At 40.9% G+C, this 13,422-nt stretch overlaps 1 protein-coding gene across 2 annotated transcripts in view; it reads left to right on the plus strand.

Annotated features, from left to right (window-relative positions):
- Positions 1–13,422, plus strand: part of KLHL1 (kelch like family member 1) — a 184,286-nt gene that overhangs the window by 47,634 nt on the left and 123,230 nt on the right. The window contains exon 2 of one of the 2 annotated variants that reach the window (XM_053970469.1): positions 12,800–12,982. The exons of the other annotated variant lie outside the window; for it this stretch is intronic. Coding sequence (XP_053826444.1) covers positions 12,800–12,982 — 183 coding nt within the window. The remainder of the gene's footprint in view (positions 1–12,799; positions 12,983–13,422) is intronic. 2 annotated transcript variants of the gene reach the window in all.

Genomic DNA, 13,422 nt, shown 5'->3' on the forward strand with positions numbered 1-13,422 from the left:
TTCTGCCGCGGGTTCCCGGACACGGCTCCGTGTCTTGGGCGCGTGGGCTGGCCAGCCTCTGTTACTGTGCGCTAGGGATCCGGTAAAGAGGTAAGGAATTTGTCCATTTACTCTGTGCTTGGCAGGAACGGTTTATTGGTCACGTGGCGCGGTTCGATGGAAAGACGCAACCACTCCTAGCACTCGCATGGGAAAAAATGGCCCCTGGGTGCCAGCGGGGTAGGATTTTATGGAGGGGTGGGGCAAGAGGATCCATGGCCTGCCGTCCAATAGGGGCAGCTGCCGTGGCGATGACGCCAGCAACAGCGACCAACCAGAGAACCCCACAGGGGCGGGCACCGAGCCTCGGGCTGAGCAGGATCGTGTAGATTGGGGTGGCAGGCACGGGGTTTCCCGGGGCCGGACGGTGGGGTGGTTACAGGAGCGGCAGAGGGGGAAAATCTGGCAGCAGGCAGCATGGGGCCAGAAACTGGGGCGGGGGGGGGGAACGATACGGGGGGTGCGCGGGATTATAGAACTTGACTTATTTTAACATAAATTAAAAACCCTAATCTAAACCCGAACTCCAGGATGCAACAGCCATTCTTACTACTTTGTTGTGTTATGTTTGACCACTTAAGTAAACCACAAAGGCTCAGTGCAGTTTGTCATCTGGAATAAGATGTATTAACAACTGGGCATCAAGGAAACAAAGTCTGTGCTTTCTGAGAGCATGAAGCCTGTGGTTTTTCTAGCACTGCTCAGCTGATAGTGCATCCTGATATGCAATACATTTCCATTAATTTATTGAGCTATTAAGAAAAGAAAAGGAAATTTTCTCATTCTCTCAATGACTGCTTGGTTTTCTTCCTCTGCTTGTCAGGCATTTAACTGCTCAGGCCAGTAATATTAGCCTCCTGTATAATAGTCTTTACCCTTTCTCTCAAACTTCCCAGATGATAACTCCCACTGGGAGGACTGTAGGGAATTTGAGGTTAGGTTAAATTAAGTTTTGAATTTCTGAGTCCTAATAATCTTTTTCATTCAACTTTTGGTTGGTAGAAATGGGGAATCATAAAATGCTAGAAAATACTTAACCAGAGTATTAAAAACATTTTACGGTGTCAGTCCGTCTTCATAATGGAGCTGGTGTATCCCCATTGTATTTCCAACTGGTAATTAAAATATGAATGGACTGTGAATTGTAGCTACTTGATGCCTGTGATGAATACAGGACAGCTTCCTGTTTTATGTATTTATTTGCCATAAGAGCATAAGAGGCTTGGAAGACAATAAATCAACTTTCATGCAGTGGCTACCTGCCACGACCTCAAGCGGTCGAGAAGCGCCAGCTCACACTGCCTATGAGAGGCCGAGTGGCTGCCACGTGTGTGCAGGCACTCCAGGGGTATGGTGTCTGCCTCCGTAGTAATGCTGAGTGCTGCGTCGTGGGTAATGCAGCTTTAGCTGCTTCACACGATGAGAGGAGACGAGGGGACGAGAGAAGGACACTTTGCTTGTGAGCCCTAAGAACTTTTATTCCTCCATGCATGGTCGGAACAAAATACTCTCAGCGCAATGCAATGCAAATGCCGGAAAACAAAGAACGACAGCGGATTAAGTAGGGGGTGGGCGGACAGGGGTGGAAACCTGGCTTGCCCAATGGGGACAAACGATAGAGGAGTGACATGGATTATAACAACCAATGGTAATATAACAGAGGTGGGTACAGTGTTCTGGGACGAATAGAAGGGCTAAGGTGGGGTGATTGATGCAGAACTTTCATGAAGAAGCAGGGAGTGGTTACAAGATTGACACTCAACAGGGAGTGACAACCCCTGACTGACAGAACCAAACAAGGAGAAAACTGGGAGAGGTGAGAAGATTGACAGGTCTGAGTGGCAGGAACTTTCTGGGTAAACAACTTGGAGCAAACCACTGTGAGGGAAAGAATAGAGGAGTACAGGGATCAAACCTAACATTAATAAAATCCCTGACTAAATCAACCCAGCCTACAACACTTTTGGGTTTGGGCTGTTTTGTTTTTTTTTCTAATGAGAAGCAAACAGTTTCACAAACATAAGGCATTTCATTTTTGCAGTGGTGTGGTTTTATTTATTTATTATTTCAACTCAGAGTCAAAATCTTCATTAACTGAACATGGTGAATGAAGGCAAAGATTTTGATGGGATTGGGGAAGAATGGAGAAAGAATGCCTATCTAAAGAGGGAGCCTTACTTACTTCTAAAAGAAGCTTATTCCTGGTCTAAAGCAAAGTTGTTTCCTTCCAGCAAGAATTTTGTCTACTGCTATGATAGTAAAAAGAAAGAGGGAAAGAAAGCAGAGCAGCTGGGTGGTACTCTGATGAAACAGGCTTGGTTGAGTCTTGAGCTAGAAACAGAGAAATATTAATGTCAGCAACTTAAGGTGGTTGTGCTTCTTGATTGTTCTCCAACAGCATATGTATTTAAAAATTGAGGTTTCCTGTGTAGTTTTTTCGGTATTGTATTTTCAGGAAGAACGGGTTGCCTCCTTTCAGGAAGCAACTTGCCTGTTACTAAACTTGCATTTTACTAAAAGCATGCTTTGGGGAATTTTGTATAGCATGAGCAAAACAGTTGCTAAAAACTTTTTCAACTGGAAGGGTTATATAAAATGGATATTTTCTCAGTAATAGCACAATTTCTGCCTTGGTTAGCTTTCATTTTCCCCACTCAGAATACATAAATTGGAAAGTAAATGTCTCCATTAGTAGTACAGACCTGTAAATTTTCAATAGTGTAGGTTTACATGCACCTAGTATCTGTTTGCAGGGTTTTTATATTTGTAGGTTCTTTGTTTCCTATATTCTCCATGATAGAAAAAATAAATGCATACAGCAAGATCAAATATAATAGAAAGTTCTGTCAGCAATGTGAATATGTAGAATATGTCAGTATGTGCAGCTTTGGTTTTTCTCCCCGGTCTCAGGCAGCTCGGAAGCCCGGCTAGACATACCCTTTGGGGAGGCCGGGACTGCCGCGTGTGCAGCGCTCTAAGGCTGAGCCTCCGCGTGGGTTTGCTGGTTTAGTAGTCGAATGCTGAGAAGAGACAAAGGGTCGAGGGAGGCACACCTTGTCCTGCGTGGCTGGAGAATGTTTATTTCCCGCGTGGCCGCCACGATGGCTGGGGCAGCCGTCTCCTAGCGCATGCATGGTCAAGATGGTGCTGGGACAAAGGAGGCATGTGGTTAAATAGGGGGTAGGCAGATAGGGGCAGAAGCGCCCCTCACCCAATGGGGACAGGCAACAGGGGAGTGATGTGGATCACGGCAGCCAATGGGAACATAACAGGGGTGGGAACAGGGTTCCGGGATGAATAGAAATACAAGGATGGGGTGACTATCACAGAACTTTCAGGAATGAACAGGGATTGACAAGACTGACATAGGAAAGCTCCAATGGTAAGTGACTCAGAGCGAACCATTGTGAGGGGAAAATGGGGGTACATAGAGCCGACTAGAGCCGACTAACTAACATTTATTAAAACCCCTAACTGAACCAACCTGGCATGCAACAAGTATGTGTCCAAATCATTAAAATGTGACTGTGTGTAGCTAGGAGAACTCTGTTTGAGTTAATCATCGGTTTTCCAAGAACAGCTGGAACAAACTGCTCCCTCTATTTGGGTACGTAAAGCTGAAAAAGCAGTAGACGCAGCATTAGCAGGGAGTGGGAGAGAGCAGTCCAACCAGCATCTTTCTCTGATGAATAGCAAGATTATTTAGAGGCAGAATAGGGATATGGGGTGGAATGCAGAAAGTGCAATTTGTCAAGGAAGTGTGATGGTTGCTAACTTGTGATAGAGGTTTCTAGTGGTACCATTATTACTATAGCTGTCAGGTGCCTAGCACAACCAGTATGATGAACCTTAAAAAATCAGCTTTCCATCAACAGTTTTCTCTGGATTTTAGGAAGTGCTCGGAACTTGCAATAGGGTTTATAAAATTATCATCTTTGTGTTGAAATGAGTTTCAGAAAGAGTAAGAATTATTTCAGATATGAATTTTCTGCTGTGCTACACTACAGTAAATTGTATTTTTACATGGCGAGAGAAACACTATGAGATCTTAGTTACTTTTCAAAGACACTGTAAGAATCAATGAGTAGATTTGAAAATGTATTAAAAAAATAAAATATTCCTTTTATTGGTGGATATTGTGCAGAACAGAAGAAAACAGAGCAAAATATTCAATGTCTTAGATCCTATCAGGCAACTCAGCTATCAGTCAGGAAAAAAAAATATTTTAGTTTAGTGTTTATTTGTATTTATTATCTTTTAGTCATGACTTAGAGATTTTGGACTTTCAGGGGAAAATAAAAAGTGAGAACATGTGAGAGAAACAGCCCTGAAGATGCCAGGGTCAGTGCAGGTGTGGGAGGATGTGCTCCAGGCACTGGAGTTGAGATTCCCATGCAGACCATGATGAGGCAGCTGTGCCCCTGCAGCCCATGGAGGTTCATGACGCAGCAGAGATCCACCTGCTGCTGGTGGAGAACCTCAGGCCAGAGCAGGTGGATGCCTGTAGGAGACTGACTCCATGGGAAGCCTGCTGGAGCAGGCTCCTGGCAGGACCTGTGGACCCATGGAGAGAGGAACCCACACTGGAGCAGATTTCCTGGTAGGATTTGTGGCCCTGGGGGTCCCAGACTGAAAGTTCTCAAAGGTCTGCACCCAATGGAAGGGAGCCACACTGGAGCAGGGCAAGAGTGTGACCTTATCGCTCTCTACAACTTCCTGAAAGATGGCTGTAGTCAGGTGGGAGTTGGTCTCTTTAACCAGGCAGTAGTTGACAGAACAAGAGGACACAGTCTCAAGCTGTGTCAAGGTTGGATATTAGGAGAAAGTTTATTACAAAAAGGGTGATAAAATTCTGGAATGGTCTGTACGGGGAGGTGGTGGAGTCACCATCTGTGGATGTGTTTAAAAAAAGACTGGATGTAGCACTCAGTGCCATGGTTTAGTTGAGGTGTCAGAGAATGGGTTGGACTCGATGATCTTGAAGGTCTTCCAAAACTAGTCATTCTGTGAGTCTGTGTAAGGAGTCCTCCCCCTCAGGAGGAAGGAGTAGCAAAATGGGATGAACTTACTACAACCCCCATTCCCCATCTCTCTGTGCTTCTGAGGAGGAGAAGGTGGAGAAATTGTGAGTAAAGTTGAGCCCAGAAAAAGGCAGTTATTGGAGAAGGTGTTTTAAGATATGTGTTTTATTTCTCATTATCTGCCTCTTCTGATTGTTAGTAAATTAAATTAATTTCACCAAGTTGACTGTTTTTTGCCCGTGATGGTGATTTTTGAATGATCTCTTGAGTAACATTTTGAGGTGTCTCAAAAACTGTTAAAATGAGATCTGAAATTCTGAATTAAAGCAAACACACACACACACACAAAGCAAACAAAACCCCCCTCCAAAATACAAAACTAATCTTAAAAGACCAAATTGACTCAATTATCATATGTGAAACTAAATGAAGTCAGTTCCACAAACTTGCTCTTTACTAAAAGCATGCTTTGGGGAATTTTACATAACTTGAGCAAAAAAAGACTGGAATGGTTATATAAAATGGATATTTTCTCAGTAATGGCACCATTTCTGTCTGGGCTATCTTTCATTTTATCTCTCAGGATGTATAAATTGGAAAGTAAATATCTCCATTAGTAGCACAGACCTGTAAATTTTCAGTTGGAAACTTCTGTATCATAATACTTTTATGTAATATTTCTTCCTGAGAATTCATAAGTGAATAAATTGATAAAAGCTATCCTTATGAGATAAGTATTTTGGTATGTCTTTGAAGACAGTTTATAGTTGTAATGTAAAACAATATCAAAATGAAACTTTCTTAATCTTGTCAAATAAAAGCATTACAGTGTGTCATTTTTCTATCTGTCGAGGAAAAAAGCACCATTATCCCAACCTCCCAACCTTTGACTTAATTTAAAACCACCAAACCAACAAACTTCAAATTTTACATATACTTATTTTTTCTTCAAGTATTATGATATTTTTTTTTAAGTTTGAAATCATTCTATTGATAATTGTTGATGCTTACTCTCAGTCTTTATTTGGAAATTGCATTTTTTAATATCCCTCTAAGATGTGTTGGACTGCTGAGCCCATTTAGTTGTTCATCCATGGAATCTAAATTGCTGGGAGCTGTAAGTATTGGAGAGAGATGCTGAAACTAATATTGACAGAAAGTAGAGCACAATATTGGTAGGAATACTAGTAGAGGTGAGCAAAAGCTTACGCTATTTTTAACACTGGGTACTGGACTGTGGAGAAAGAGGAGAGGAAATAGGAAGCTTGAAGTAGTTGTTTAGAAGACTGTGGAGGATAAAAGGTGAAAAAATATGAAGAGATAAAGGATCAATTGAACACTTAAAGAATGAACCAAACATCCTAACAGTTTAAGTGGTTCTTAGAGCATAGGACACGGAAAAAACTCATTTCATCAATAAAAGTAATAAAATCTGGAAAAAATGGGGGAAGACTGAGGGAAGTTAAAGCATTTGTCATCAATATTACTGAATTCTGTAAGTAATTGCTTTCAGAACAATGAGATTTTTTAGTAATTGTTCATTAATTAAATTAATTTTATTTTACATTTTATTTTTACGACAAGGTAAAAATGAGACATTTTAAAAAGAACTGAAATCTAAAAAAACCCGGTATTTCAGGAGGCTGTAGAAATTCTTATGTGTTGGTTTATCACCACTGGCATTAGAGACATCTATGCTTGTAGCTTAGGTTAGGTCATTATCTGGTGAAGGATCATAGATAAGAAAAAATCTAATGAGAGGGTTTTGAGCTGATTTTCCCTTTCCCAGGAGAGAGTTCTCCATGAAATTTTCCATTATAAGTCCCTCCCACTAGCAGCAGTTCTCCAAGAGTAGCTGCAAGCAGGTCACTCTTCCACAGGCTGCAGTCCTTCAAGCACAGGCTGCTCCAGCATGGGTCCCCCAGAAGGTCACAAGTCCTATGAAAGAAAATCTGCACCAGCATTGGCACATCTCTCCACAGGCCTGCAGGTCCCTGCCAGTGCCCTGGTGCAGCATGGGGCTCACACAAGTTCACAGCCTCCTCTCAGGCATCCACCTGCTCTGGTGTGGGGCTCCTCCATGGGCAGCAGGTGAATCTCCACATCCCTGTGATCCTCCATGGGCTGCAGAGTCACAGCTGCCTCGTCATGGTCTGCACCACAGGCTGGAGGGGAATCTCAGCTCCAGCAACTGGGACCCCTTCTCCCCCTCCTTCTCCACTGACCACGGGTGTTACTACTGTTTCTGATGTGCCCAGCCTTGGCTAGCAGCAGGTCTGTCTTAAAGCTGCCTGGAACTGGCTTTGGAGGAAATTCTAGCAGCTTCTCACAGAAGCCACCCCTGTACCCCACCCCCACCCATACTAACAAAACCTGGTCACACAAACCCAATACAGCTCCCAAACAAGGGAATTATTTCTTCTCTATAGAAGCAGTTTGGTGTGGTACAGTAGTCCCTTCTCATTGTCCTTCCAGTGTTTCTGAAGAGCTCCTCAAACAATTTGTCCAGGATCACACAATAAACTGGTAGCTAGTATTTTGTTTCTTGTGTCCGGTAATACTCTTAAGATGTACAGAAATACAGAACAGTAGAGGAGTCAGCTGTACTTTTGCTGGGCACACAGATGTCCTATGCCTGTATTTTGCCTTACAGTGTTCAAAGAATGAGTTACAAGTATCTTGATTCACAAATTGCCTTTAGGAAGAGACACCATTGTAAAGTATACATTATGCAGGTTTATCTATAGAATGAGTTTATAATATGCACTGGATTCTTTAAATTTTTTTTACTTTACATGGGAAAGGGGTCTCTGAGACAGCATCAATACATCTCTGAGCAAATCTGGTAAAATTAAAAAGTCCTATTTGATATTCTGATTATTTTTTTATCCGGCAATTCTACCTGCTATAACTCTGGGCAGAGCCTGTAATTGCAGATATGATTGCTGGTAGCAGAAGGTAAAGCATAGCTTTTGTTCACAAACAGAACTTTAGCCTTGCTGTTGCAATAAGAAAACTTCTTAAAGTCTTTATAAATCTCCCTCTTGCCATTTTGCAAGTGATCACTAATGAGAGCCATGACTTCTGACAGTCCATCTTATATGGTGCAATTCCACAGGATATTGATTTCTAAGCATTCAATAAGCAATTTTAGAGAACGAAATGTGTGAAGTTTTTTCTTTTCACTCTTACATATAGAATACTTCTTCTGGTTTTGCAAGTTATAAATAGCAAAACAATGTTTCTTTCGCTGAAGAACTGGATATCTTTTGTTTTGGATATGTACCCAATAATATACACTGAATTAAATTGAACAGGTTCTGGATAAGTTTGTGTGATCTATCCTGCATAAGTGAAAACTGAAAAAAACCTGTTAAGCACAACAGGATTTAATTTTCCAGTAATGATGAAATTATGATATTTTCTGGTTAAAGAGTTCTTTATTTGGGGCCAGGGCCTTTAGTGGAATGGAGAAAAAAGTATTCAAATTGAGTATTTAAAATACCTAAGTACTCTGTAAAGTTTTCTGCTATAAATAGTGATATGACTCTGTTGTTTTCTGCACATCTATGAATATAATTTCTAGAATGGAAACATTTCTAAATCTAAGCCTCTGTTTGCACAGAGAAAGGTGGTATAATTTCAACTAATGTAAATTCTCTATTTCAAAGTACTTCTTGTTATCTGGCCGGCAGCAGTGGCTCCCGGCGCTGTTCCTGGAGCTCCGTGGTGAACCTCCGTCCACGCGATCAGCTCAGCGCTGGCCTCGGCACCACGTTCGGGCGCCAATTGCGGCGTGGGTTTTTGCTCTCCCCGGCTGCACGCGGCTCTTGGGAGCCCGGCTGTGGCGTAGCTTCCACGTGCTGCCGGGGTTTGCTGCCGCGGGTTCCCGGACACGGCTCCGTGTCTCGGGTGCGTGGGCTGACCAGCCGCTGTTACCGTGCGCTAGGGACCCGGCAAAGAGGAAGGAATTTGTCCATTTACTCCGTGCTTGGCAGGAACGGTTTATTGGTCACGTGGCGCGGTTCGATGGAAAGACGCGACCGCTCCCAGCACTCGCATGGGAGAAAATGGCGTCTGACTGCCGGCGGGATAGGGCTTTATGGAGGGGCGGGGTGAGAGGATCCATGGCCTGCCGCCCAATAGGGGCGGCTGCCGTGGCGGTGACGCCAGCAACAGCGACCAACCAGAGAACCCCGCAGGGGCGGGCACCGAGCCGCGGGCTGAGCGGGATCGTGTGGCTAGCACGGGGTTTCCCGGGGCCGGACGGCAGGGTGGTTACAGGAGCGGCAGAGGGGTAAGGTCCGGCAACAGGCAACATGGGGCCAGAAACCGCAGGCGGGAACAACACGGGGGAAATGCGGGATTACAGAACTTATTTTAACATAAATTAAAAACCCTAATCTAAACCCAAACTCCGGGATGCAACAGTTATTCTTTTGTTCAGGATATGGATTAACAACTGGTTTTACTAATTACTTAACAAGAAAGGTGTAGGTAGCTAAATCTGTGTGTAAAGCCCCTTTTCCCCTGGCATTTTCTCTTTAAATCCTTCACAATATTACTTTGGCTTAAAGGTTTTCATTTCTCTATTCTTCAAATCAGTGGGTTTTTTCTTGTAGAAGAGGACCATTTTGGAGTCAGATGTTTTTGATTCTCTGGGTTTTTATTTCCGTTTACACTGTTTTAATATCTGTGATGGCTCAAAGACTGGATTTTTCTCTACACCTTCAGGCTCTTTAATAATTTCTCTTTTAAAAGCAGGATGCTGTTCTTAGCACTGAAAATAGTCTGTACAAATTTGCTAAGGTGGAGTTTTTCCTTTTTTTTTTTCCTTTTTTTTAATTATTATGCAATATGCACTCTGGTTTGCCATTTCATAAAAAAAAAACTTATAAGATTATTGGTTATTTGCAATGTTGATAATTTTTGTGAGCCTTTTAGTATTCTCATGCTGCAGTCACCCTTCAGTAGCACTGCTGTAATCTTGAGAAAGGTTTGATTTCCTTATTTCTGTGCTATTAACTAAGTCATTTAAAGTGTTTTTGGCTGGACAACTCCCAAATGTTTGAAATTTCCACACTGAGTTCAGGTTTTGCATTTGCCAGCTGAGGAAGATTATTGAAAAAGTCCACCTGGAGTCTGTCCAGTTCACTGATTACAGGATTTTGAGGTACACTAATGTTAAAAAGGTTTTGAAAGACTTAGGGAATTTTCAGTCAAATTTGTTTTGGAGTTGCTGCTGAATGCAATTACAAAGCCTCTTACTCCGTTTGTGGTTTTATTTGCTTGCACCTAAACAAGAGCAATATACACAAAGAGAAAATGTGATTTTAATATTGCTAATTGGCCCTGAGTACCTATATATACCTTTCACAAACTGGTAATTGGTAATAAATGACAATTGCTTTAACTACTTCCTACTTTAACAAGTTGCTATCTGAATTTAAAGCATTGATTATGCAGACAGAGCATTTATAATAAAACAGAGATAGCTCCTGAATAGGATAAGTAGCAAGCTTTTTATCGGAGCTTTCTTAGAAAATAAATAAAAGATCACTGTACTGTCTTTTACCAAACTTATTGCTTGTTATTTTTCATTATAGTATTTAAAATATTTTTGGTCGTTGGTGGCTTGCTTTTGAGCAGTCATTTATTGACTTGCTAAGTGACAGATACACAGAGCTAGTGGGTAGAAACTGTTACTTATAAATGGCTAGCAGGAAAGAGAGAAAAATTTGTGGCAAACACTGCCTAGCAATTCAAGAACAAAATAGACTAAGCTTATTACAGTGCAATCTTACTTCACAGGACCAGCATAAATCAGGATAGTTCTCTTTTTCTGACCTGGAAAAGACAGCATTTTGAATAGCCAAAAAGATTCAAGACTAGTATCCTATCTGCTCAAATTTAAGCTGACCTAGACCTACCTTCTGAACTAACAAACAGTATGAACCCATTAAGATCTGCTCATTCCTGTTACTTTCCTTTCTCAGAACTGCTGTTGTCACTTCTAAATTCCCCAGAGGAGAGGAAGAAACATGTCTGTTTAAACCTATCAACCTCATTTATTAGGCATTAATTTATTTCTTGTAAATTACTTGACATTCTAATTCTCTGGCAATAAAAGTAAAGAAATCTGTGTATGGCTACAAACGTAAAATGGAAAATAAAAAGAAAAAGAAAAGAGCTGAAATATCTGCCCACTGCCCATTCCAATGAGCTTAGCTCTGTCAGTAGAGTTTTGTGAGAAAGCATTAGCTGATCAACGAAAGATGTGAAAATAAACTTGGATTTCTGATCAACATGGCTGGGGTCCAGATTAGATAGGAACACATAAGCAAATTAGGTCACTCACAGAATGAAGGTGTTTGTTTTATCCAGGAGGAAATATCTGGCATAAAGTACTTGACAATTTAACAGTATTACCTGCAACAGAATTAAGCAAATGTAGCAAGATGCAGAAGTAGCTGCGTTGGTTCTCTGTGAAATTACCTGCACGTCACCTTCAATTCTGCAGGATTCCAGCTACCTTAAAGGAGTGCTGTGAAACCTAGTGATTCCTGTGACAGAAAGATGGACCAGCCCTTCTTCCTTAAACCTGCTGAGCCCTGTACAATGTCTATAGGACACTATCTGGAACACTTTTACACAAAACATAATTCAAAAGGAAATCACTAGCATGTCTCAAGAATTTGGGGGATTTTATTATTTTTATTTTATAACTGCATTTCATTCTGATTTTTAAGAATTATTATGTTTATGAACTTTTCATTTTTTCCCCCTGCACCAGGAATGTAGACTGCATTTTCTTACATATCTTTCAATATAATTTTTTTTAATGTAATACCTACTGAATTCAAACCTTGAGTAAGGATACTGTTGTATTATTGCTGTAAATAAAAAATATTTTTATGTGCTCCTTAATATTTACATTTCAACAGAATATATAAAATGAGATTGGTTTGAATTAATTTATAATATTGTTTCATATACTGGACTAAGATAGGTCTATTGCTCTTCTATTGATTATGTAAACTCTTTTGTATATATCTATTGAAGAAAAAAAATTAGCTTAATCTGTGAAATCCTTCATTTTCAGCACTGCAAGTCATATATATAACCTTAAGGCTTTAATTTGAATACATCTCATTACATAATTGTAAAAGAAGAGGGTATCATCTGTGTTGAGAACTATTTAGAAATTCCAGCAGATCCTAGTTTCCTCAAGAACTAGTGCTTCCTGACACTTTGGTTTTCCACTGCAACACTGAACTGAGAAACTTCAAACTAGGAATAGATGGCTAGATAATGAAAAAAAAAAAAACAACAAAATTTTTCTCCTTTTTTTTTTCCTTTTAAATATAGACATCATTATCTTTGCAGGCTAAATTCAGTTTTTTTTAATAAGTATTTTGGATAAAAAGTAGATATGTAATATTTCATTGTGAAAATTATCAGAATTCATTACAAATTAAGTCAAATTAGGGTTTTATTTTTATTTCCCAAGGGGTGCAAAATGAATGTGAATTTGAGAAAGTGAGCTAGAGTAGGTGCTCAGAATCAGTGGAAACATAGGATTGCTTTTTCCATTTCTCTCCAAATGCAGTAAGATTTTTCTATCTTGAACTTACAGTGATGAGAACAGGGAAAGGATGCATTGATTTACTTGTATCACTTTGTGATGGAGTCAACATTTGGTCATATCTTAACCAACCTGGAGTTTCTCTTATTTACAGACTGTCAGGAGCCAGCCACCCCTTGCCACCCCACTGTGACATGGATTCATGTAGCTCTGAGGAGTTCTACCAGGCTGTTCACCATGCAGAGCAAACCTTCAGGAAAATGGAGAGCTACCTGAAGCAGCAGCAGCTCTGTGATGTTATCCTGATTGCCGGGGATCGCAAGATACCTGCACACAGGTAGGACACAGGCATAAAACATCGAAATTACAATGTTGCGTATGCGTATTTCTTAGAACAGAGTCTCTTGTTGCCCCTCATTCTTTCCACTTTCTTTAAATGCAAGTGTGAGTGGCTGAAAAAGGTGGGTTTGAAGGTTGGGGCTTTGAAAGCAAGGGTTTTTTGTACAGATTTCGAAAGTTCAAGTAGCACTCAACTAGCAGACCTATGGTGAGTGTGACTAACAATTCTCCCTGCTGTGATGCTATTCTTATGTGAAGAGAATGAAAATTTCTGAAAAGGGATGCTGCATAGCTACACTGAACACAGCAACATTTCTAGCTTAAGATCCTGATCGTCTGATAAGTCTGTTGTACAGTCTCTCAGACACATAGTAGAATACTGAACACTTTCTTCCTATGAGCTGTGCCTTTCAATGAACTAAAAAAAAATCTTATTTA

This window comes from Vidua macroura, chromosome 2 (assembly GCF_024509145.1).
Source record: "Vidua macroura isolate BioBank_ID:100142 chromosome 2, ASM2450914v1, whole genome shotgun sequence".
Classification (NCBI taxonomy): Eukaryota; Metazoa; Chordata; class Aves; order Passeriformes; family Viduidae; genus Vidua; species Vidua macroura.